General features: G+C 50.1%; 1 protein-coding gene across 4 annotated transcripts in view; it reads left to right on the top strand.

The window, feature by feature from the left end:
* SFSWAP (splicing factor SWAP) overlaps positions 1–24,684 on the top strand; it is an 83,115-nt gene extending 58,431 nt beyond the window's left edge. For 2 of the 4 annotated variants that reach the window (XM_089894329.1, XM_089894330.1), the window contains exons 14-19: positions 6,040–6,305; positions 12,716–12,841; positions 21,794–21,949; positions 22,951–23,103; positions 23,273–23,345; positions 23,722–24,684. In XM_089894329.1, coding sequence (XP_089750455.1) covers positions 6,040–6,305; positions 12,716–12,841; positions 21,794–21,949; positions 22,951–23,103; positions 23,273–23,345; positions 23,722–23,787 — 840 coding nt within the window. In that variant the 3' untranslated portion in view covers positions 23,788–24,684. Of the gene's footprint in view, positions 1–6,039; positions 6,306–6,820; positions 6,936–12,715; positions 12,842–21,793; positions 21,950–22,950; positions 23,104–23,272; positions 23,346–23,721 lie in introns of those variants that run through there. The other 2 variants (XM_022598146.3, XR_016387448.1) reach the window with 2 other exon arrangements.
* The last annotated feature ends 1,736 nt before the right edge of the window (positions 24,685–26,420 follow it).

The raw sequence follows: 26,420 nt of genomic DNA, 5'->3' as shown, positions 1-26,420 counted from the left end.
AGGAAATAATAGTTGCTAGTTTGTGTGCTAATTTGTTGACAAATACTTTATTGTGAACAAAGACTGATCAGTATTGTTTCCCACTGTTACCAAAATAAGGAGCACAAGTTTTTAAATACTCTTTTTTTTTTAAATTTACTTATTTTATTTATTTTTGGCTGCGTTGGGTCTTCGTTGCTGCGCGCGGGCTTTCTCTAGTTGCGGCGAGCGGGGGCTGCTCTTCATTGTGGTGCGTGGGCTTCTCATTGCGGTGGCTTCTCTTGCTACGGAACACGGGCTCTAGGCACGTGGGATTCAGTAGCTGTGGCTCGTGGGCTCAGTAGTTGTGGCTCAGGGGCTCTAGAGTGCAGGCTCAGTAGTTGTGGCGCACCGGCTTAGTTGCTCCGCAGCACGTGGGATCTTCCCGGACCAGGGCTCAAACCCGTGTCCCCTGCATTGGCAGGCGGATTCCTAACCACTGTGCCACTAGGGAAGCCCTTAAATACTCTTATAAATGACTAATCTTTCTCACGTTCCTTCCTGATTTTGCCAGTCATGACTCAGACCAACCTATGTGTTCTTCTACCCCATGATGATCTGTGCTCTGATCATTTTTGCTGGAGTATTAACATTCCATCCCCAAAAGGCCGCTTTGCTTGTTGGACACTGGTTGCCGCACGGCTCTGTTGCTGTGTCCCCCGCGGGCATCACAGGCAGCTCCTCACGGGTCACCCTGTGCAGAGCCTCAGCCAGGCGCCTTCAGAAACTAGATAAGGGAGGTGTGGGGCTGCAGGGAGGGTGTTGACTCAGCAGTGACTTGGTCTTGGGGTTTTCGTATAATTTATAGTACAAATTAGCAGGGCCATTGACTCCTTCCGGATGTGCACTGTGCAGTATGGCCACCAGCCACACGTGGCAATTTCAGCTTAACTCAGTTAGAATTCAGGATTCAGGTCCTTGATCACACTGGCCACATCTCAAGCGCTCAGTAGCCGCACGTGGCTGGTAGCTAACTGCAGTGGGGGGCAGTGCAGAAACAGTACGTTTCCATCACTGCAGCCAGGTCTAGATTACAGAGCTAGCTGGGCATTTAAATCTCTTTTCCAGTAGTTTGAAAGCCTGGCTTGCTGCATCAGCCAGGGCCCTGATTACACGTGCTAGAAAACCACCCGACGGCCCCCAGATGACTTAAGCAAGTCCAGTAACTAGCTGGGTTCACTTTCCGAGTTGTGAGGGTGGCGCAGCGTGCTTGGGGCTCACGGATGTCTCGAGGGTTCCTCTGCAGGCTCAGCCTCCTGGGTGGGCTGAGCTCCGCAGCTCTGCTCCCTCCGGCCCCTGTCTCAGTGCCTCACTCCGCAGCCCCGCCCCGCTCAGTCTGGTCTTGAATCTGTTGACCTGGGCCAGACTCGGGTCACGTGCTTCTCCCTCAACGTAGCACGGTGGCCGGGGAGAGCAGAATGTTCTGGTCTGTCTTCTGCTTCAGCTGGAGATCTTCATCCGGAATTCACGCACTGAGAGGGCAGGAAGGGCCATTGTCCACATCAACGGTGTTCTTGCAAGTAGGGGAGAGGGTGCCGGGCTGCAGAGAGCAGGGGGCCACCGCGCTTTTCTGAACAGCCCGAGTGATGTTTTCCTGAAATAGTTCTGTGGCTCATGTCGTTAATATCCACGAACCACCCCTCTGTGTTGTTGAGTCCGTGCCCCCTGCGCCAGCTGTGCACCCAGGAACGCCTTGGGTGTAGTTGAAGAGGCCAGAACACACGCCTGTCCTGACGTGTCCCGGGTGCTGGCCGCTCCCCGAACCTGGACATAACGGAAGCCCTGCCTCTGAGCAGCCCTGGAGGCCCGGGCAGGCCAGGCCCTTCGGCTTGTGTTTGGGTAGAGCTCCTGCATCCAGCCGTCCTGTCTGGCAGTGCGGGCGGCCTGGAAGTCTCTTCAGCCTCACCCTGCATGAAGGGCGTGACCCGCGCCTGCTTCCCCCTGGTGCGGTCGGTCACGAGAGCCACCGCCCTGCGTGGTGGGACGCGTCATGAGGTTGCTTGGTTTCAGAAGTGGAGCCATGTTGGGGAGAGCGTACATCTCAGGACCCCGAGACGTGCTGGCACAGACAGCCTGCCCCTGGGGTCACCATTGTTGGGGGGCTGCCCCTGGGCGTGTGGGATTGGTTATCCTTTTTTTTTTTCTTATTCTCAAGTCTAACTGCCGGGTTTTTTTAAAATATCCTCTTAGTACTTTTAGGCTGAAAAAAACAGTGAGGTCGTCACAATGCATCATCTTAATTCAGCCCAGCCAAGGCCCCCCCACCTCAGTTGCTGATTTTCACTTTAATGGTGAAGGGTAATCAATCATTTTATTGGAATAAATAGACCCCATGACCTAATTACGAGTTATATTTTGAATATATTGATTCACTTATTCCCTCGCCTCAAAATGAAGTACTAAACTATAACCACAGTGGTGAAATAAGTATTCCTAATGACGGGCGTTAGTTAGGATAAAGGCAAAAGAAGCAGTAATAAAGTTCAGAGGTACAAATTATCAGGTTGGCAATAACGTATAAATAGGAATTCATCTAATAAGCTGCCACTCACCCTCTCCTGTTGTCCTGGACTGGCCGCCTGCAGTGTGCCTCGTCCACCTGGTTCTTATCCTTTGCAGACGTCCATCATGGGGGGTGTGTTTTCCCATCTCTCCCCCGTTTAGTGCAGCACTGATCATCACTAATTAGTACCGTGGCTCTGTCCTCATGTGCAGGAAGGGAGAACCCTGAGGGAGAAAGACAGCCATTCTGTGTTTCTCCTCACTCAACAAACCACTTAGATAAAGGATGGAAACCATGTCTCAGTTCTTCTAAAATAGACTCTCTCTGCTTCTCCGGGGAAAATCTCTGCAGCAGCCCTGACTGCCCTGTGGCTCCTGGGGCCATGACCACTAACTCCCCGTTGCTGGAGGCCTCGTGCATCCGGCGTGGAAGTGCTCATTGGCCCCTCTTACCCCTACTTCCGTCTCCTTGTTCGTGCCATGTATATATTCCTAATTTAGAGTCCACAGTTACTGGGATTTTTTTTTAATTTTTATTTATTTATTTTTAGCTGTGTTGGGTCTTCGTTTCTATGCGAGGGCTTCCTCTAGTTGCGGCGAGCAGGGCCCACTCTTCATCGCGGTGCGCGGGCCTCTCACCGTCGCGGCCTCTCGTTGCAGAGCGCAGGCTCCAGACGCGCAGGCTCAGTAGTTGTGGCTCACGGGCCCAGTTGCCCCGCGGCATGTGGGATCTTCCCGGACCAGGGCTCGAACCCGTGTCCCCTGCATTGGCAGGCGGATTCTTAACCACTGCGCCACCAGGGAAGCCCTGGGATTTTTTAAATGCACTAAAAGCTGGTTCTTGCAGCCGAGCGGCAACAGGGTTCTCTACTAGGCAGCACGGCTGGCGGCACAGCCAGCACTTCCCTTCCGCTAGCCTTTAAAGTTAGAAAGCTCACTACATTTTATTTATTTTAGTCTTAACATATCATTTTGTATATAAGTTTATGGAGTGCCAGAGTGGGAGTTAGGTGTTCTTAGAAGTAAAGGTTCATTTCTACATGGTAGAATTGTTTAACAACAACCAATTATTTTTAAATGTAACCCAAAAAATATTATTGCACTAAAAGATTTTGAAGTGAGAAAGACCTTTTTGATAGGAAGAACTGTCTCACGATGAAATGGGTTCCCTGGAGACAATTTAGGCAGAGCCTTAAAAATGAACTGGGCAGCACTGACATGGAGGAGATGAGCGAAGCCCAGCCAGGAACGGCAGGCGGCCCGTGCGCCCCCCGTTCTGCGGTGGCCCCGGCTACAAAGAGCAAACTGCTTTGGGAACAGAGCGTACTGTTCTACTGCTCTTGAGCGATTCTCGGCCCTGCTGCCTCTCAGCTCACGAGGGAGGGAAGGTGTGAGAGGCGGCGTTGTGAGTGTAAACAGTAGGCAGGCAGAGCACTGCCCTCGGGTCGCAGCCCTGACCCCTAACCCAGGGTGGCATCCTCGTCCGGCCGCAGGAGCACCGCCAGGGCAAAAAGCGCAACTTTAGAAGAACCATTTGCACAAAGTGCTGTTTTCCCTCATCCAGTTGGCCTTGTCCAAATGGACCTGCGGAGAAGAGAGGGGAGGCCGGTCCTGCTAGAGCCCAGCACCCGGCAGCAGCCAGCAGCCAGCACCCAGCACCCACGCGGCCCACGAGACGGGCCGGCCTGCAGCCCCTCCCTGGGATTGTTTTCCGTAAACCTTACAGCTGAATCCTCCGAGGCACAAAATGACACATTGCAGATTTCTCGATATATCTCTGCTGGCTGTAGTTAAAATTCATGTAAATGAATTGAGGAAATGACCTTTCTCAGGACGAGGGGAAGGGCTGCAGGTGGGTGGCCACAGCTGCAAATGTAAAATACCAGTGGTGGGTTTTTGGAGTTCTGGGTTTGTTGGGGTTTTTCATTTTTTCATCTTACAACGTGATGTGGACAAATGTTAACGTCAATAAACATAGGATGTCACCACGTCATTCTTTCAAGCTGGTTTGTACTGACTCACTGCTGGGATGGACCACAGTGAGCCAGGAGTGCACCCTTCTGACGGCCATGCAGGCAGCTTCTCATTCCTGCCATCGGAGAGTGCGATGTGGTCCTCAGGTGTGCGTCTCCAGCACTTTACAGTAAAGTCCCAGCGATGGGCGTGCTCTGGATGCCACAGCGCTGAGGGTGGTGGCTCCTTGATGTGTGTGCTGGTGTCCCACCGTGAGAGTTGAGCAGGCAGCGTCCTGAAGGTCTGTGCACTCTTCTGTGTGTCTGTCATGCTTGGGTAAAGAGGTTTTTAAGGATGACTGATAACTTACTAAGTGCGGTACCGTGGTGTGGTGCATTCACATGTGTGGAGCACGGCAGACTTGCACTGATGGGGTTATGTTGTTTGTGATTCCCATTAGTGGCTTTATTTTTTTCTTTCAGTTTTACTGAGATATAATTGTGTCAATGGACAAAAAGTGCACAACGTGAAAGTTGTGAGTTAAGTTTTATTTGGGGCAACATGAGGATGATAGCCCAGGAGACAGCCTCTCAGGAGCGCCGAGGAACTGCTCCGCAGAGGTTGGGGGCCGGGGGTCAGTAGATAAGTGACTCTGGTGAGGGGGTGCATGCAGTCGAGCACACATCTTGGCAGAAGGTGGCTGCTCGTCACGAGGAGCAGATGTCACCATTAATGATGTTAGTGCTTTTCTAGGCATGAGGAGATGCAAGAAATTAGGCCCATAAAATCTTCTGAAACTCTATCTGAAGGCCTGTTCTGCCAGGTTTTCCCAGAGCACCGAGGGCCTCCTTCCTGATCTCCACTCCTTTCAGGGGGTGTCAGAAGTCAGCGACGGCAGTGGCCAGTGTCTTCATCCTTGTAGAGCAGATGGCGAGTGACAGTTTTCTGGTTAGCAGTTGACACACAGCATTGTGTGTTCAAGGTACACAGCATGATCTCACTTACATATAGAACAAAATAACTACCACAGTAAGTTAGTAGGAGTTAGGAGTTAACATCCATCCCCTCACACAGGTACAAAGAAAGAAGGAGAGAAATGTATTTTCCTTGTGACAAAGAGTTTTTTAAAAATCAAAGAGGAACCTCTTTTGGTTCAGGCAGAGTAGAGGTTCATCAAAACGCGATACTAGAGGAATCTCCTTTTCGGTGGAAAGTCACAATTATTTACGAAAGAGCAAGCGGGGCTCTTTTCCTAACACAGTGCCCTTCGTGCCACGTTCCTTTCGTCAAATCCAGCTGCCACAGCGCAGCAGGCTTGGGAGGGAACCCTGCACGGGAAGGCTCGGCCGGGAGAGGTGGGCATTCAGCTCTTGACTTCGAAGGAGCCATCATTCTCCCTAAGATGCCAGGGCAGGATTTTTAGCACCACAGAGGGAGGCGTGGTCCGCTCTAAGAAGTGTTGGTTTGTTATTGGTGAGAGGGCCCCAAAGTCGGAAGCTTATAAACACACATTTTTAAATGTCGCATTTTCCCTGTTAACATCCAGACGTTTGCTTCTGTTCCCAGGAAGCCAGTACTGTGTCCTGCCCTCTACTGGCCGGAGGCAGACCTCTGCCCACTTTAGACATTAAGCCTCCGGAAGGGCGCTCAAGCAAAAGCAAAGACCCGCCGAGAGAAGAAGAGAGAGAGAGGAAAAAGAAAAAGCACAAAAAACGGTCTCGAACAAGATCACGCTCTCCCAAGTACCATTCGTCATCCAAGTCCAGGTCTAGATCCCACTCGAAAGCAAAGCATTGTCTTCCCAGTGCCTATCGGACAGCACGGCGCTCGAGGTGGGTGTGCAGGGCGCCCTCGCGGCCGTGCATCTGGTGTGGGTGCAGACCCCCACACCTGCTCACCAGCAGAGCTGGATGGAGCCTCCCTAGCCCAGCTCCCCGTAAGCACAGACCCACACACCTGCGTGTGTTGATGAGAGATGCGCCCTGCCAACCCAAATAAGATCTTTTCAAAATATTTTTTTAACCTGACTTTCTAAGGTTCATCAGCTACTGCCAGGTTTTTTAAACAATAGAGGTATTTACATTTTAACAGGGCTTAGAAGCAGGCCTAGCATATCGGCTGAAATGTGTGGAAGGTCCACAGGGTTGGGGTCTTTGCTTGGTGTGAGCGAGCAGGCTTTCCCAGCCTAGCTCCTTGTGAGTGTGCAGGTGGCGAAGCAGGAGGATTTGTACTTTGGCTGCGTTCAGCTTCCCTGGCGCAGCACCTACAAGTGCGCATAAAGGAGGGAGCACAGTGGCACACACCTGTTTTCTCGATTAATTTGCTTCTCCACATCTCTCACCCACAGTCACTGTTCAACCCAAAACCACCTTTCCAAGGAGCCAGCTCTTGAGGAGGCAGCTTAACGTTTCAGGCAACAGAAGTAATAAACGTGAAAGCTGTAAGCGCCACAGAATTTGCTGGTTAGTAAGGCAGGTGTTTGCTTTTTTTAAAGCACCTGGCTTGCAGGAGGTTCAGGAAAGCAAAGTTTTAATTTTAAAACTTACCTCACGCCTTCTGATTTTTCACTGAACGTTGATTGGACTTCTCTCAGTTTCTCTTTAGCACAGCACTTGTACTGATCTAGTTCTTCTTCTACAGCTGCTGTTAGTTCTTTCCTTTCCGTGGGAAAAATGCAGGTGCCCTATACTTTTTATTTTTTAACGTTTAAAAAAAAGTGTACTTGTATACACATCTGCCTGTCTTAAATATATCCTAGGACAACATGCTTTCTCGATTTTTACCCAGACCAGACCTTAAAGGCTTGACAAGTATTTACACTTGTCTACAATGAAATTAGAATAAATTTGATCTTTGGCTCTCTGCATTTCTTTTTAATAAATTTATTTATTTATTTATTTATTTTTGGCTGCATTGGTCTTTGTTGCTGCACGCGGGCTTTCTCTAGTTGTGGTGAGCGGGGGCTACTCTTGGTTGAGGTGTGCGGGCTTCTCATTGCTGTGGCTTCTCTTGCTGTGGAGCACGGGCTCTAGGTGCACGGGATTCAGCAGTTGTGGCGTGCAGGCTTCAGTAATTTTGGCTCTCAGGCTCTAGAACACAGGCTCAGTAGTTGTGGCGCACGGGCTTAGTTGCTCCGCGGCATGTGGGATCTTCCCGGACCGGGTCTCAAACCCGTGTCCCCTGCATTGGCAGGTGAATTCTTAACCACTGCGCCACCAGGGAAGTCCCGCTCTGTGCATTTTTGCTAGTTCTTTAGACGTTCCATCACTCCTCCCTCCCTCTCCCGCTCCCTCTCTCTCTCTCTCTCTCTCTCTCTCTCTCTCACACACACACACACACAGAGCTTGTTGTTTAACTAAATGAACAACTTTGCTGACATATTTTCAATTTTTGAAAGTCCCCAGAAACTTGTATGTATATATCAAAACTTTTTAAAGTTTCTTATTTGAAAAAATTTCTTATAACATTATATAGTGGAAATAAATAAATAGGCCTGTACAAGCCCTCTGAGTAATAACATACCCAGTAAAATTCTTCCTAGTTATCCTTTATTCCAGGGCTCAAAGAGAGTATAATGCATTCATAAACCCCCATCTAGGGGGTTGGTAACTCTCAGGATTCCTTAGATTGTTTCCTAGTGTAAGAAATGAGTAGGTTTTCATGGTGAGTGCTCAGCACATATAGTAGGTGCCGTGTCTACTACTGAAGTGAGCCTGTCTGGTCAGATGTGATGGCCACAGACCTTTCCCCCAGGTTGGTCTGTTCAGAACTGGAAGTGTTCGTGAAACACTTGGAATTTTAACTTTCTGGGATTTGTGTGATATTTATTGACTATCTATATATAATAGTAAGTCATTTTGTATGTTATTTTAATACATTTAAAATATTTTTTATTTTAGAATAGATTTACAGATTTTATATACAAGTATATTTTATATTGTTCTCATATATTCAGTGCTGACGACTGCAGGAAGCAAAATCCTAATCCTTAGTTTGTAATTTTCAGTTAAAAGAAAAAGTTAAGTTCAAAAAATTTTTAGTGTGAGTTCTGTGATGGCAAACCACCAGTTTTACCTTAATTTGACCTATAGTTAAAATGTTTGTAAAAAGAGCTGAGTATTTTCATAACTCCCAGACACTTTTTTAATCTCAATAGTATCTGTGTGATACTTTTAGTTAATTTGAGTTAAATCAGCTGACTTAAGTTCACTAAGTCAGATGTTTGATTTTGCAGTTTAGATAAAATGTCAAGGCAGAGTGCAACTTTATTATAAAATATTTTAAAAATAATATTATAAAACCAAACCTTCAAAGTATTTGTCCAGGAGTATTTGCCTTGACAGCTTATATGTGGCAGTGACGCTCCTTGAAATCAGACCACCTCTGAGCTCAGGGCCCAGAGGCGGGTTGCAGGTCTCTGATCAGAGGTACGGAGGAGAGACCAGCTGTCTCGTGGTGGGTCTCTGGGCCCTGGGAACATAAGTCGGATAAGTCACCTTCACCAGGTAGAATCCTGCTTCAGCTCTTATTTCTGAGAAGAGTGAGTTTTATTTGATAATACTGCCTTTTTTCTTAAGCTGGTTACAGACCTGCTTTCTTAATCCAGGCTCACACTAATAATTTCTAGGGATCCAACTGGATTTATAAAATAAACAGTTACAAAATGAAAGAGGTTGGTATTCTTGGTGATATGAATCGTTTGAAGTATAAAAAAAAGAAATTTAATTTTTAACCAAAATATTGAAGTTGCTAATGATACTGTCATAGTTTTCTCTTTAACTGTCTGTCTTTCCAGATAGACTAGCCCATGACAGACGTAACGTCTGCACAGGATATATAAGACTTGTTTCTTGGGCCTGACACAACCTAATTGTTTTAAAAAGACTACCGCCAGCTCCAAGTAAAATGACTTTTGTTAATATTTCTTTCTACTTGTTGTAGGATATTACAGTTGAAATATATTTTCTCTTGTATATTAAGTTACTGAAATCCTGTATAAAATGTAGAAAGTTAAGATTAAAAAGCTTTTATGTCATAAGTAATTTTTATGTTAATATGTTAATGCTCATATGGTTGAAGTCCCATTTATCAAATATGTCTAAATTATAGATGACTCTGGCTCTCCAAAGGTGAATTTGTCATAGAAAAATTTTTAGTTTTGGAAATCAGTCTTTTGCTTCTCAGAAAGCACAGTGATTACCGAAAGACAGTATTTGGTGTCTTTTGAATCAACATTGATTAAAGTATAAGACTTCTTTCTCTGTTGTTTTCTACTTTTATATCACATTAGGTTTTATACCTTAATGGGATGAAGATGTACTCATGCAATTCACTGCCTAAAATTAAAATCCACTTGTAACAGTGTAGGTATTTTAAACCAAAGCTCGATGAGACCGAAGCTTGAAGTGCAGCGCATTTGTAAGGCTTTTGATGAGATCGCATGCGGCCTCGTGTAGTTGGTTAGTTGGTGGGGGGTTGGTTTCGCTTGTTCTGAGGTTGGGGGGATTCTGGGTGGAACTCTGCAGCCCCGCGGCGTGAGGTGCTCTGTGTGGAGGAGGGCCAGGGGCCCCCCGTGTGGCTTCCAGAGGTCAGGCTCCCTCAGGGCTTTCACTCGGGGAGGGGCCTGGGAGCTGGGGGTTAATGTGGCTTTTGCAAGTGCTCTATTTAATGTTCAAAAAGAACTCAGGCGGGCAAAATTGGGGTCGTATTTTAGTTTGAAATTTGTAATTCCTTACGTTTTCCCCCTGATAAACTGCGTAGCAAACCGGTGAGGGTGGTTGGTTTAATCTCCTGATCCAGGCCCTTAAAGGAGGATGAGGTGCTTGACGTTCCCCCAGACGCCGGTTCACGTGCTGGTGTCCAGGAAGTGAGTCATAACCCCAGGCAGAGCCGTGGCCGCCGTGTTGGTAACAGCGCTGCGGGGAGAAGCTGTCCCCGCAGGAGGGGAGGAAGGGTTTGCGGATGAAGTCGGGTCCACGGTTCAAGCTTGAGAAGAACTAAAACCTGGGAGCCTCTTGCTTGTTCAGCGTGGTTGGTACCAGATCCTTGCTGCCAGGTCCCCAGCCTGGTTGGTACCAGATCCTTGGTACCAGATCGTTGCTGCTTGTTCAGTTCCGTGAGGACCTGTGAGTAGTAAAGTAACAGGAATGGAGGAAGTGGGTTCCTGAAATGGTTAAACACTGGTGGAAAGAAGCTATTTATAAATATCGCTGTCATTCAGATGAGAAGTCTCCTTATGACTCTTTTTGAAAGCAAACCATTATGATCATTTAAGAAAAAAAATCTGAGTTGCATCATGCTTGAAAATTTTTTAATTCAGACTATTCCATTTTCTTTATGAGAAGGCCTCTGGTCACGTTATACAGATGATTTACTTACAAAATGGACTTTCTGTTTCTTGCACTGTGCCATGGTAGCAATATTCAGACCCTACTTTACAGAATAAAAGCATTGGAGCTTCTTTAATTAAAATAAAACCTAAGTATCATCTGGTGTAGCTCATGGCCCTTCGTTCTGAGGTGGGCTTTTTCCCAGGTAACTTGGAATCTACTGGTAACAGGCACTTCACTTCAAAGAAAGCACCAGTGGCCACTGCAAAGTGGTATTGTATGTCAAAGTTAGGGATTTGCAGGCAGTAAAAACTAATTTATTTTCCTGATTATTGAGTTTATTGTAGAAGTCTGTGTTTAAGCGTTCCATAGGTGCTATGGCTTTGATTGAGCAGAGCTTTTTTCGGGGCTCTAGCACCGCGCAGCCCAGCGCATGTCATTCTGAATGTTAAGTGTGTGCCTCCGTGCCACAGACCCACGGCCTCCCAGGGATGCTGAGCTCGGAGCCTTGTCAGGGCAGCTCGGCAGTGGCGGCAGCACAGCAAGGCATTTATCGGGCAGCCTCAACCACAAACAGATTTGACTCCTGGAGCTCTTTTGAGGGAAAGCCTGGTAAAATGTCAAGGTGTCTGACTGACCTCACCTTTGTAATCGTTACTTAAATCTTAGGAAAGCTCTGGAAATAAAAATCACAACCATTGTATAAGCTGAAAAGCAGTTGTGTCAGAGGAGCCCCAGAGCCAAGGCGCGCGCGTTTCTCCCGGAGCAGGTCATTCCGTGGCTGCGGTGTTTTTCAAAAAGGAGTGACTCAGCGTTCCCCCTGTGACACAGAGGGTGGAATGTGATTACAAGCTGATCTTTGCAACAACGGTGTGCGCTGTTGGGGGTTTTACTGTGACTTAAAATGATTCAGTGTAGAACTTCTTTAGATGACAAAATCAAAACCTCTTCTGTATATCGTTTTTTGAGTGGGTTGTCATAGAAACAGAACGGAAAGAAAATCCCCCCCCCCAGATTTCTGCTTATTTCAGGTCTCCCCAAAACAGTAATTTCACTGAATGGACAAAAAACTAAAATAAGAGTCCTAAACCCATTGTTAAAGGGCCGTCCGTTAGGACCGTGGCCCCGTGGGTGAGGGTCTCGAGTTGGAGTTCTGCGTGCTGGTGTCTGGGGCACGGTTGCCGTGTGTGGGTCACGGCACTGCACGAATAGAGTAGTCCTCTTCCAGGCACAGGAAAGGGAAGAAAAAATATTAGACATCTCATAAACAAATGATTTAGCCAGAACTTTCATGGGAACGGCATGGTCTGAATTGGATTGAAGGTTCAGGCTTCCTGCCAGTGGGCCTGCAGCCTGTTCCTCATGCTGAGAGGCCATAAGATGAGTGCAAACAAGAGAGATTTCCAGGGGGTCCTCGAACTTCATCACGTTTCAGTTTCTTCCTCTTGCCAGTGTTCAGAACAAGTGGAAACAGCTCACTTGGACCTTGTTGCCTTTGCTTACCTAATTTTGACAGCAATACCAGTGAGCTGAACGTGTTTTAGGGAGACCAGATGGGCAAAGGCAAGAGAAAGGAAGAGCAGCAGCGGGCCTGCATCCGCCAGGAACTGCAGGGACCCAGTGGGCGGGAGCTGGCTCCTGCTGACTGTCCGCACCAGCAGCCCATGGCTCCAGCCTCAGCATGAGTTGTGCCCCACTTAGAAGCTTAGCATTGGTGTCATGAGCGTTCTGCCTCTGAGCCTGGATCCAGTTCCGGGTCAGCAGAGTAGGGAGGCTGGGGGCGGGCCTTGCAAGGACAGGCAGGGACCCACCACGCCCCACGGGCTCAGGCCAGGGCTGGCCTCCGTCTCAGCAGTGGAGGTGCTCCCCTGCCCACCCCACACAGGACTGAAATGCCTGCTTTCCTCTGCCAGGTCCCGGTCCCGGTCCCCTCGGAGACGAGCGCACTCCCCCGAGAGACGGCGGGAGGACAGGAGTGTCCCCACTGCCTACCGAATGAGTAACAGCCCTGGAGTCAGCAGGAAGCGGACCCGGTCCAGGTAGGCGGCGGAGCTTTCGCAGACACGGGACCTGCGCTGGAAGGCGGGGCTCCCACGTCTCCGGCACAGAGCTGTCCGGAACCGGGGAGCAGCTGCTTTGGCCGATCCCGAGTCATCCTGGCAGCGTTCTCACTGCTCTGGAGCTCAGAAGCAGAGGGCGCTTGCCTGTGCTGGAACACGTCTGTCTTTGCAGGTGGTTGGCCCTGCTGGGAGCTCTTGGGGTCACATTTCCCCCAAGCCTAGCTGCCCCTAGACCCCCACACGCAGCTCCTTACCCTTCACGTGTTGAGAAGGGAAAGGAGTGGAGGGGCGACTGACAAGGAGAATCCGAAGTTCAGATTTCAGGTGGATCCCTCCTGCTGCCCAGGTGGCCACGCCTCGGCTGCAGCTCCCAGGAGAGTGCCACAGGGTCCTCGTGGGGTCTGAGAGCAGGGAGAGGGCCCGTCCTCTGGCCCCTTGACCGCTAGGAGAGACCTGTCTAGTTGAGGAGAGTGAGGGAGGCTGGTTCCCATGTCGCCGTCACCCCCAGTCTGGGCCTTGGACGCTCAGCAAGCCAGGGCCCCTGCCCCCGCTCCCAGGAAGAGAGCTCCGGGGCTGACCTCTGCCACCAGAGGCCCTGGCACCACCACTGACTTGAGGAGACACAGGACCCAAGCCAGGAGCATGGCCGGTGGACCAGTGGGCGTTTCCCTCTCGGCTGAGGGGTGCCATCTGGGGATCGTCCCGTCCAGCGTGGGTGATGCCACCTGAACGCTTTTTGTCACTTGGCTTCTGTATTTCCATTCTCTCTGAGAATGAGGGCTTCCCATTTTTTGTGTCCCTGCACTGGAGTTAAGGCAGGCCCCGGCTCTGGTAGGTAGACAAGGAGCATTGCTGGCCCGGTGACCAAGGCACCCAGAAAAGGGCAAGACGCCATTGTTGCCCATCGTAGTCTCAGACTTCATGATGCCATGCTGCTGTCAGGACACCCGGGGTTCCAGAACCTTCCAGGGTCTGCCAGAGGACAAATCTGCATTTCAGGTGTCCACCGTTCTTGGACAAATGAACCCAGCCATCACCCAAGCCTGCCTCAGAGACGCCCCTCCATCAGCAAACATCCTCAACAGGAGCAGTTATTTTTTTTTTTTTTAACATCTTTATTGGAGTGTAATTGCTTTACAATGTTGTGTTAGTTTCTGCTGTATAGCAAAGTGACTCAGCTACATGTGTACATGCAGGAGCAGCTCTGAAAGGCATTTCTAACTGAAGAATGTTCCTGCAGTCCGGCTAGTTATGCAGTAGTTCCATTAAATGATAAAATGTCATCTCTTTTTCTTAAAACAGAAAAATCAGGAAAGGAGCTGTAAAACTGATATATTTCAGTGAAGGCTTCATGTACAGACTCACTCCGTCTGTTTATAAGTTTCATTTTGTGCCTTGGAACTCCCACGCTAAGCATACGTGACTGTTGCAGGATGAAATGATGAAAATTGAGTCCATTTTAAACTTTATTCCTTATGCAAGTAATTGACATTTGAAATTTATCATCACCCTTGGTATATGTAAAGGGCATGGTCTAAAATTAACTCCTTGGAGCCGAAGATCTCTCCTAACAGAAGAGTTCTTGCTTTGCCCTCAAATTAACCTTTGCATTAAAAGAGCTATCACTAGAGAAGATGGTGATTATATTAGGATTCATCAGAGCTTGTGCTATCTTCAGAACTTTAATAAGTCAGATAAAAGAAGTTAAGATTCAACTTACTGCAGGGCCTAGCTACCCTGCCCTGATAGATGGGATCAAGCCTGTGCCCTGACTCAGAGGTCGTGGACAGTGGCGGACTCAGGAGGAACCCAGTAGAGGTGAACATGTGCACGATTACTGGTCGATTTCCTGGGCTTGATTATAAACCCAGAGTTTCTGTAGGCCAAGAATATGTTCTGTTAGCAGGCGAGTTTTGTTAACCCAGCAGTCAGGCTGTCCCCTCCGTCCTTCTACTCGGAGTAGCTTCGGGGTCTCTGCTTCAGTGTGGCAGAAGGTGACTAATTCGTCCACCAAGTCAGGGTCACTTTAATCCCGTCAGGTCACCCCAACTGAGGGGAAAGTGCCTTCTGCCAGATTTGAAGGATTATTTCTACAAGCTGATCACCCAGTGCTTCTTTCACTGAGTTTTTTTTTTTTTTTAACTTAACATTTTGTTTAAATTAATTTGTTTATTATTTTTGACTGCGTTGGTTCTTCATTGCTGTGCACGGGCTTTCTCTAGTTGCGGCGAGTGGGGGCTGCTCTTTGTTGCGGTGTGTGGGCTTCTCACTGCGGTGGCCTCTCTTTTTGCGGAGCACGGGCTCTAGAGTGCAGGCTCAGTAGCTGTGGCTCGCAGGCTCAGTAGTTGGGGCACACGGGCTTAGTTGCTCCACAGCATGTGGGACCTTCCTGGACCAGGGCTCAAACCCACGTCCGCTGCATTGGCAGGCGGATTCTTAACCACTGCGCCACCAGGCAGATCCCTGACTTCTATTTTTGAAAAACTTTTAACTTACTAGAAAGTTTTTAACTTACTACTTAAAAACACCCATCTGCATGTAACTTGTAGCGTGACTCAGTGTTAACGTTTTGCCACATTTGCTTTCCTTTCTCTCTCCTCCTCTTCCTCCCTCCCTCATGCCCTCCTGTGAGTGTATATTTCATGACTTTGACAAGCCCAGGTCACCTGTATCATTGAAGGTCCCACACTCTGGATTTGTCTTACTGTGTCCTTTTGGCTGTGTTCATGTTAAGTATTTTTAGCAAGAATACTCTATAGTGATGTTGTGTAACTTCCCATTGCATCACACCAGGAGGCACACAAGTGTCCCTTTGTCCCATTGCCAGTGACACTGAGTTTGATCACTTGGTTAAGGTTGTGTCTGCTGTGTAATCATACCTTTTCCTCTTTGAACTAACAAGTCATCTGTGGGGTGGCACTGGAACAATGTGAGTGTCCTGTGGCCAGCAGCTTTCTCCTCATTTCTTCTCTAAACACCCCCCTTTGTTTTAGTATCACTGTGGACTTTGGGTTTGGGGATTTGTTTTTTATTTGTTGTGCAACAATCCGTTGCCATTATATTCTATTTGATGGTAACATTGTCTCACATTTGGCCCCATTGTTCTTTGAGTACTTTGTCACTTTTGGCCCAAGATATTCCAGGCTTAGCTTGTGCTTTCCCTGCCCCAGACCTGGGGTCAGCTGTTTCTCCTAGGAATCCTGGTTCCTTTTAGTGTTTGGAGATCCAGATCTGGGCAGAGTGAATATTTTTAAAAGTAAAATTCATGAAAATGTTTAGCCAAATCATATCACAGTACACTCCAACAGGAAGTCCCGGTTGCTTTATGACAGTAAATGGTATGTGATTGGTTAGGGTGGGGGGCAGGGTTTAGCATTGAATCCCTACAGCTCAGCATTCACCGAGCACATCAGCAAACGCCTGTTGAGTGAGTGAATGGGGATATGCTGCTGTTCTGTGGTTCTTGTATCATACATGAAGTGTTATTAATTCATTGTAGATTATGACAATTGAGAGATGCGTATCGTAATTCTCTAGAGCAACCACTAAAAATAAAAAGGTTAAAAATCCAATAGAGACTGTTAAAGAGAACCATAAAAATGCTTTATTAATGCAAAAGAAAGCAGAAAAGTGGGGAAGAGGAGGAAAAAGAGCAAATGGACAGCTAGAAAACAAGAAGATTGTTAACACCATCCATACAAATAATTACATTAAATGTAAGCAGACTAAAAACTCTAGTTAAAAGGCAGAGATTTCAGACTGCATTAAAAAGCAAAACTTAATACTAAGCTGCTTATAAGAGATACTTTAAATATACAGATAGGTTAAGATCTAAAAGATACACCGTACAGTGCTAATAAGGAGAAAGGTGGTGTGGCCGTATTAACAGGAGACCATGCAGACTTGAAAAAGTGGTGCTAGAGATAAAGAAGGCAGTTTCATAATGATGAAGGGGCCAGCTCTTCATGAGGACATATGTTTTAAATGTGTGCATTGAATAAAAGAGCTTTAAAATACTTGAAACAAAACTGACAGAACTAAAGGGAAAGGCAGGCAGCAGAACACTACAGATGCAGCAAATATGAACAGCACTGTTGACCAGCTAAACACTACCACCTGCAGTGAAGCGTGCACACTCTCGTGACATGCACGTGGGTCAGTCACCAGGCTAAATCGTTCCCTGTAACACTGAATTAGTCCCAGCACATTCCAAAAGACTCGGATGATACAGAGTATGTCTTCTTACCACATAAAAATCTGTAGAAAGGTATCTGGAAAGTCCCCAAATACTTGGAAGTTAACACATTTTAAATTACCCATAGGTCAAAGAAGAAATCACAAGAGAAAGTAGAAAATATGTTGAAATGAATGATAATGAAAATGTAACATACTCCTTCTGCAGCTGTACTCAGAAGGAAGTTAGCAGCTTTAAGTGTTTATATTAGAAAAAAAAAAAGGTCTAAAAACCAATCTTCTGTCTTAAGCTAGAAAAAGAAGAACAAATTAATCTCAAAGTAAATAGAGGCAAGGAAATAATAAAAGTAAGATCAGAAATCAGCAAAATAGAAAACAGACTCACAGAGGAAAACAGTAAAACCAAATGATGGTTCTTTGAAAATGATTTTAAAAATGATAAATCTCTTTTTAGATTGATCAAGAATGAAAGACCCTATAGACATTAAAAGGATAATAAGGAAATAAATCTCATTCCGGTTAATTTAACAGCATAGGTGAAATGGACAAATTCCTTGAAAGAAACAAACTACCAAATGGACAGCAGAAGAAATGGAAAATCTAAGTAGCTCCACATCTGCTAAATAAACTGAATTTATAAATTAAAACTTTTCCACAAAACTCCAGGCCCAGATGACTTTTATCAGTAGAGTCTAACAAACATTCAAGAAAAAGGGGATAACCAATTTTATAGACACTTCAAAGGAAATAGAAGAGAGAACACTTCCCAGTTCACCTCATGAGACCATCCTAAAGCAGATGGACAGTGTGTGCACATCTGTGTGGTGTGGAGTGTGGTGTGTTTTGTTGGGGGGGGGGTGGATGTGTGTGCACACACATGTGTTTATTCATAAACTAATACTCTCAGGAAAATAAGTGCAAAAATCCTTAACAAAGTGTTAGCTGATTTGAGTCTAGCAATTAACTAAAAGGATAAAATACATCAGGACCAAATGGGGTTTGTCTCAGAAATGCAAGGTTCTTTAACATTCAAAAACCAGTCATTGTAATTCACAGTATTGACAGAATAAGTGAAGAAAATCATATGACATCTCAGTAGATGCAGAAAAAATATTTGACACAATTCATCACCTGTTCATTAAAAAGAGAAAAGGGGGGAAAAAAAAGAACTTGGCAAAGCAGGAATAGAAGGAAGTTTTCTCCATTTGGTAAAGGGCATCTTTATTTTTTTTTTCTGGCCACACCCTGTGGCTTGTGGGATCTTAGTTCCCCAACCAGGGATTGAAGCCGGGCCCTCAGCAGTGGAAGTGCGGAGTCCTAATCACTGGACCACCAGAGAATTCCCAAAGGACATCTTTGCAAAACCTACAGCTAGCATCACACCTGCTGGTGCCTTCCCCCTGAGATCAGAGACAAGGCCAAGATGTCTGCTCTGTAATAGAATTCATAGCCTCCACAGTAAGGCAAGAAAAAAGAAATAGAAGGCCTAAAGATTGCAAAGGAGAGCGTAAAACTGTGTCTTCTTATTAAGGAACCTCTAAGTTTATTTCTGTATACTAGCCTAGAACAACCGAAAAATGAAGTTAAAAACAATACTAATTGGACCAGTATCAAAAAAACAAACTACTTATGGATAAATGTAAGGAAGTATGTATAAGATCTCTCTACACTGAAAATCACAAAACATTTCAGAGAAAATGTTTAGGAGAAACCTAAATAAATGGAGAGAAAGTCCATATTCATGGACTGGAAGGCTCAGTGTTGTTCAGATGGCTCTTCTCCACAAAAGGATCTGTAGGTCCAACACAGTCCCAGTCAGAACTGCCCTAGGCTTCTTGTAGATGCTGGCGCACTGACTAGCAGCGAGAACAACCTTGAAAACTAAGTTGGAGACTCTTACCACCAATCCAGGACTTTACTAGAGAGCCACAGGAGTCAGACGGCGCGCGTGGCACACCTTCGAAAGGTGGAGAACCGAAACAGTGCAGGGAGGAAAAGTCGTTTTTCAGCAAAACTTGATGGAACAACTGGACATCAGAATGGAAGAAAAGTGACCTGTACCCCAAATATCAAGCTTAACTCAAGATGGATCACAGACCTAAACATGAAAACTAGAACCATTCTGTTTTTGAAGAAACAAGGAGAGTACATTTATGAGGTGGCAGAGATTCCTGAGGATGTAGAAAATGCCACCGTAAGAGAAAAAAATTATAAATTTGACTTCATTGAAATTAAAAACTTCATTCAAAAGGGACAGTTAAGAAAGTGCATCAGCAGGCCCCAGACGGGGAGAGAGATTTGCAATGTGTATCTTTGACAGAGGCCTATGTCAGTTCCAAAAAGGCAACCCAATTAGAAAAGGGGCAGAGGGCTTGAAAGACATTTCAAAACAGAATGTATTTCAGGTCCATTTCTCCATCGGCCTGGAAGGCTGTTGTCACTGAGCTGTGAAAGAGAAGAGCTTCGCGTCCTGTAAGGAGGCCTCAGTGGGGCAGCCTCCTGGCCAAGCGACTGCACTTTCCTACTGCTGGAGCGTTCGTTGTGTCCCCGGGTGTCGCAGCTGTCTGTAGGCTTGCTGTGGTTGAACCAAGAAAGAAGGCACATGCAGATGTCTACAGAAGTTACAGTTCCATAAGAGATTTTGAGGAGATGCGGAAGGCCGGTATCTCTTAGAGTGCAAAGTTATTTTGGAATGGAAAGAATTTCTTTGGGTTGAGTTCCACAGGAGTTTGTCACATGCTTGTGTTTCGAAACTATGAACTATGCATATCTGGGCTAAGGAATACTTTTCTCTTGATAAATAAACCACAAATACCTTGGTGGAAAAACAGAATATATTTAAATAGCCAGTGAAGGTAGCATATGAAAATGTGCTCAGCTTCCTTAGTCACCTGTCAGGGAAAATGCAGATTAAAACCACAGTGAGGTGCTCTTTACACTGACCAGAATGGCTGGAAACAAGCAGACGGACATTACCAAGTGTTGAAACGCTTGGGAAACAGTTTGGTGGTTTCCTACAGAGTTAAACATGCACTGCTCCATGGCCTGACCGTGCCAGTCAGGATTGCTCACCTACCTTTAATTAATTCATGTAGGCAGCCATAGGAACTTAGCCAGATTTGGGGCTGAAATCATTTGGGACGTATGTCACGTGCTACTAAATATTTATCGTTTTATTTGCTGCCTCCTTTGAAATCCTAGCCATGTGACAACAAGTCACAAAACATCTGCAGTGTAGGAGGTAGGCCTGTGGTGTGCACTTACCGCTTCTGTGTACCCAGCACCGGGAACAGCCTCTTCTTTGTGGACCACTTCTCTTGCTCCTGTCCTGCACGTAGGCCAGCGCACCAGGGACACTTCCCACAGCTGAACTGAAGTTGCCCAGCTGCCACCACCCAGGGCCAGGTCCTTGTTGTTGAGACAGAGCCAGAAAGCCACGCCCTGCCCGGCGGGAGGGTCAGCTTGCTTCGCTGGCCAGCAGCCTCCTGCACCAGGGGTCCACGGGAGCCGCCCCAGGGAGGTGCCCCGACGAGTGACAGGCGGGCTGACAGGTGCACTGGTCTTGGGGTGGGTGGGCGTGTAGACAGGCCCCGGGGTGTCTCCAGGTTGGGAAGGGCCTGTGAGTCCCGAGGAACCAGGAGGAGTGTGAGCCGTGCAGGCGGTGACCCAGGACGTCCGTGTTTAGAGCAGTGACGGCACGCAGGGAAGTGACAGCACCAGAAGCCCGTCGCCCACCCTCCGGCCGCGCTCTGAGGACGAGGGCGTGGGCATCGGGCGATGTCTCCCGAGGTCCAGTTCCCGTCCTGTCGCCCAGCTGCCCACGGCCAGGGATCCGCCCTCTAGTGCTTTGCAGCAAGTCGCAGCCCGGGAGGAGGCGGGGAGCGACAAACTGAGACGGGGGCTGATGAAAGCAGCGGCGGCCTGTGCCTGCGGAGACTTTCCGGGAGACGGTCCCAGCAGGAGGGCGGCCTGCAGCCCAGGCGCCCAGCGGGTTCTGAAGGGCGGCCACCGTGGCCTCAGGAGAAGCGGGCAGGGGCCTGCACCGCAGCGCTTCCACCACCTACACATACCCTCTTTCTTGCTGTGTTTCAGGGCCGTGGTGGGGGGGGTCACAGGGCAGGGCGTGGAGTGGAGTGAGAGCTGCCTCTGGGCGGGAGGCGCTAGGCCCAGGCAGAGTGCGGGCTGCGGGGCTGGAGGGGGGAGGGGCTGGGGGTCGTTTCTGACGTGGAGTCACGGACCTTGGCGACTCGGAGGACGCGAGGACGAGTGCAGCGAGGCGCAGCCGCGAGGGCGGTGGGAGAGCGGGTGGCCCCGGGGGCCGTCAGCCTCAGGCCACAAGGACACGCCGAGCGTCTGTGCTCGCAGTGCTGGGTTTTGATGATTTTCCACTTCTGGTTGGAAATTCCCATTAAGTCAGCGTAAATGAACAAGCAGTACAAACAGAGCTTGGTTACTTATCTTGGGTTATTTTAAATGCCGATAAAGTGCTGATGGTGTTTTAAACCCACAGGCATCTGACTGCAGGACTTCTGGCGAGAAGGTGGTCCACGTTTTACTTCTGCACGACTTATACTTTGTTATATCCATCCGTTTCAAGTTAATTAAATGTGTATGGTTTTGAAAAGGAGTCAATGTGTATAGAAGGGTGGGTGAAATTGCTGAATTGTCCCATGGAGAGCACCCAGAGCTCCTTCGGAGCCCGCGCTGTGCCTTTGTCTAAAACCGCTTTCCTTCCAGAAGCCCCCACGAGAAGAAGAAGAAGCGGCGCTCGCGGTCGCGGACCAAGTCCAAGGCCGGCTCGCAGCCCGCCTCCCCGAGCAAGCAGGCCGCGCGCCGGCACTCGGCCAGCATCTCTCCTGTGGAGAGTCGGGGCTCCAGCCAGGAGCGCTCCAGGTAACCCCACCCTGACCTCTGGGCGGGGGGGGCGGGCACCGAGAAGGGGCGGGCTGGCAGACCCCCGAACCCGGGCCCTGCGCCCCACCCCCTCCGGGTGTCACTCGGGCTCCAGATGAGTAGAGGGCGCACACGGAGGGGTGGGTCCAGAGGCCGCCCTGGGCCACCTGCCCCGCGCTCGGGCAGGGGGAACCCTGCGAGTGGGTGTGGGGCGGCCACGTAGTGTGCCAGCGGCCGGTCCCCAAACCAGGGTCTCTCCAGGCTCCCTGCCGGTAGTGCCTTGTGCTCACATGGGCCGTATGGGGTGGGAGCTGGGGAGCCCGGTGTGACCAAAGGAGGGGGTCGGGCACTGGACTCCATGGTGACAGGGGCCCAGGACCCCCACCCACCCATCGCTCCCTCTCAGCCCGAGCAGGCAGGGGTGAACCCATCACTTCCTGACCGCGCAGGCTGTGGGGATGTCGGCGTCCACGCTGATCGTCCCCCGGTCTCCCCGTGCCAGCACAGGTGACCCCCGTTGCCTGGCTGCCCGTGGTTGTCGGGGGACATTTGCCAGACTTAGTCCTGTTTTGAAAAGCCGCCCGCCCACACCCACCCACCCAGAGCCTGGGCGGGGGTCGGGGGCAGGGGATCAGGTCCTCCATCGTGCCTGTAGACCCCCTGCTTCCACAAGTGTGCGTTACGGTGCTCCGATGCTGGTGGGTGAGTAGCAGAGGCCACAGCTCACTTGAGGTGGGTCAGAATCTAAGGTGCGGCTTCTTCAAAGGTAAAACGTGACTCAGTACAGGCCCCGACCACCACTTGTGTGTCGTGTCCATGGCCCCGAAAGTCCTCACGATGCACCAGAGGCGCCCACTCGGGTTGTGGTCAGGCTCTGGGAGTGTGGCGCCAGCTTTCTGTGCTTTTGTCCTTTTCTTCATCTCTTTTTTTTTTTTTTTTTTTTTTTTTTTTGCGGTACGCGGGCCTCTCACTGCTGTGGCCTCTCCCGTTGCGGAGCACAGGCTCCGGACGCGCAGGCTCAGCGGCCATGGCTCACGGGCCCAGCCGCTCCGCAGCACGTGGGATCTTCCCAGACTGGGGCACGAACCCGCGTCCCCTGCATCGGCAGGCAGACTCTCAACCACTGCGCCACGAGGGAAGCCCTATATCTTTGAGTAATGTTGCATTTTATGAAATATTTCAAACGTGTTACATAAAATATAAAAGTGAAATACATATATTTATAATGTTGATTTCTTTTTTAAGGATACTGGAAACAAGTAAAGCAAAATGGCTTCTTAAAGTATTTTTTAAGCCTCTGACCTCTCTGTTTACTTGCGTTAGGGGAGTTTCTCAGGAAAAAGATGGTCAGATCTCCTCAGCAATTGTTTCTTCTGTGCAGAGCAAAATCACTCAGGTAAGGCGGGAGGGTCTCTTTCTTCCCATCTTCTTCTAAGGGGGCTGGTTTCCACTCCCTGTCCCCTCATCCTGTGGGTCCTGACGGGGGTCCCGGCTGGTCCCCTGGAGGCGGTGGTGTCGGCGTTGCCCAGGGCAGCTGGTCCCTGGGCCCCCCTTTCCGGTCAGCCCCGTCTCCTCCTTCCCGGCCAGGCCTGAGCGTCTCCTCCTGGGCCCTGAGCCTGCCTGGGTGTGTCCCCAGCCACCCAGCACGTTGCCCCCAGTTTCCTCGGTCTTCACCCGTTAACACGTTCACGAGCTACTTCCCTGTGTGGAGCATCCCCTTCCTAAGACTTAACGGGAGCCCTCAGGGATGCCCTCTGTCTCTCCTCGCACAGGACCTCATGGCCAAAGTAAGAGCGATGCTCGCAGCTTCCAAAAACATGCAGACCAGTGCCTCCTGAGATTCGGCCGTGGGCGACTGGGCCTGGGGCCCCAGGAGCTGGCGGAGCAGAGAGCCCCGTCCTGCACAGACCATCCCGCTGGGGCTCCTGGACGGTTGGCGGGTTTTGTAAATTAATTTTTGATGACATTTTAGGTTTAAGATTTTTGACCAGCAGTCTCTTACCTGTATATTTGTAAATAGTACCCTGTTTCTGTGAAAATGTATCATCAGATAAAATGGGAGGAAAACACCTTTTCTAGCTAGTCACCATGGGCAGTTCCTTCCTTGTCTGGCTTGTGAGTTCATTACTGTGTGTCATCTGTCACTGGCCTCTAACACTTGCTGCGTGGGTGTCGCGCGGCATGGGGGCGGCTGTAGGGGTCGCCTGTCCCGCTCCCCCAGCCCTGCACCGGGGCGTGAGGCCACAGCCATTTCAGCCCCCGCAAAGCAGGAGAGGCAGGTGGCAGGTTAAGAACCTGCCTTACAAGGCAGGGGACGAGGGTTCGATCCCTGGTTGGGGAACTAAGATCCCATGTGCCGCGGGGCAGCTAAACCCGTGCGGGACAACTGAGCCCGTGCGCCGCAACGAAGACAGGACGCAGCCAAAAATAAATAAATATTTTTTTAAAAACCACATTCCCACCAGCTTTCAGTGAGGTTTTGCCTGGATGTCCCCGCTCGCCCGGGTGAGACCTGCGTCCAGATCAGCTTGCTGTCCGTGACCCAGATTCCCGGAGAGATGAGAAGACGGGCAGCGGGAGCGAGCCACCCAGAGCGCGCAGGGGGCCAGGCTGCTGCCAGGAGGGGCTGGAAGCTCAATCCGACGGCCACACCGACAGGCGGCTTTCAGCAGTTTGGGGTTCCATTTGTGTTGAATAAGTGATTCCTCCACCTGGTTAAATATGACTTCCTCGTGTGTCCTTCCAAGTTGCTTTTTACAACTACAAGGAGTGGGAAATTATGGTCTCCTCCGGCCGGCCCACACCTGCATCCGCGTCTCCTACACACAGAAAAGCAAACCGCGTGCCTGCTTCCCCTGCGCTTGCAGTTACTCTGCGTCTTGGAGCTACTTCTGTACCTGTACAGAAAACTCCTTTATCTTCTCTGTAATAAGCTTTAGAACACGTTTAGATTTATTGAGAAAGTTCTCACAGGCCGGCCAGCAGCCTCACCCTGCGCTGTCCGCTGCACCGTCAGGAGGGACATCTGTCGCTCTCCGGGGCCGATGTTGATATATTTCCGTCACCTGCTGCCCACACGCTTCAGATCGTCCTGCCTTTGACCGGCGCCCCTCCCTCCAGCCGCCTTCAGCTCCTCGGGGGACCCTCACCGCCCGTCCCTGACGACGGTCGGGGGTCGGCGGGGGAGCGGCAGAGAGCCTCTCCACTGACCTGGCCGAGGGTGGAGTCGGGCAGGGCAGTAGGAGTGGCCCTTCCACCTCCCAGCAAGGGAGCAGGCGAGCGGCTGCCCCGCTCGGTCTTCCTCCAGCTCTACCCAGGCTCAGCGCCGGCAGGGGCTTCGGCGGGCACGGCATGGCCGTAGGTCCCCGGGCGAGAGAGGGACGCAGGCCAAGCCCCAGGGAAATTGGGCGCCGCTGCCCACAGAAGGTGCGAAGGACGCCGGGCCCTCCGAGAGCCAGCCGTCCACCCCGCTCCGTGCCCGCGGGTCGGGGGCTGCCCACCTGGCGTCTGGGGCCGGTGCTGAGTCTCCCTGACAGGCCAGGCCACCCGCCGTCCACGCAGCCAGCGCACGGGGCCTCCCATCTCTCAACTCGGCGCACAAAACCCACTCCAGGGGCCAGCAACCTCCAGCCCAGCATGGGCCCGGGCTCAGCACACAAGCCAGGCGATGACAAAGCCCTGGAGGCGGGAGGCCCGACAACACAGTCTGGTCCACGGCAGCGGTCGGTGGGCCTGGGAGAGAGGGGACGCCGAGCAGAGGGTGCGAATGGGGGCAGGGCCAGGCGTTCGGGCTCAGGGGCCGATGAGGGAGACAGAGACACAAAGAAAGAGAAAGAGGAGCCCCAAGTGACTCCCAGGGTCCCAGGTCGGCAAGGGGAGGGGCCGGGTGATCCCTGTGGTGACAGACTAGATGCGGGGACCGCAGCGGGAGCGCACGTGTAGCTGAACGTAGCTCCGGAAGGTTGCATGTAGAAGCAACCTGCATATGTGCGCGCACACAGGTTACTACATGCGCGGGTTACAACACGCGCGTACTTCTTTCAGCACCGGCGCTGGGGACACACGGGTTTGCCTGGCGTGGCTCATCCATGGGACTGTCCAGGGAGGAGGCTGTTGGCCAAAGGTCTCAAACAGGCCAGAGCTCAGGTAGCAGGGGCCTCGTGCCCGCAGCACGTGGCTGGTAACCGGAGCTTCCGGAGTCAGCAGGACGGGCATCAGAGCAGGGAGAGAGCAACCCGGAACCAGCCTCTGGGGAGCCCCGCACCGAAGGGCTGGGCCGGGGGAGCTGAGGGCCCAGGAGACCCGGGGACACCAGGCCTCTGGAGCCCCGGCAGGGGCTGGTCCCCTCAGTCCCTCGCCGCCTTGGCAGTGGGCTGGGGCAGCCTCCCCTTAAAGGTGGAGGATCCCTCCTGAGGCCCTCGTGCTGCTGCTGAGAGCCACTGAGGGCAGGACAGCAAAGCCCCCTGGCCTT

Source organism: Delphinapterus leucas, chromosome 14, assembly GCF_059928025.1.
Source record: "Delphinapterus leucas isolate spDelLeu-1000000601 "Yukka" chromosome 14, BTC_Dleu_Yukka2, whole genome shotgun sequence".
Lineage (NCBI taxonomy): Eukaryota > Metazoa > Chordata > Mammalia > Artiodactyla > Monodontidae > Delphinapterus > Delphinapterus leucas.
This window is presented reverse-complemented; position numbering and strand designations above follow the sequence as displayed.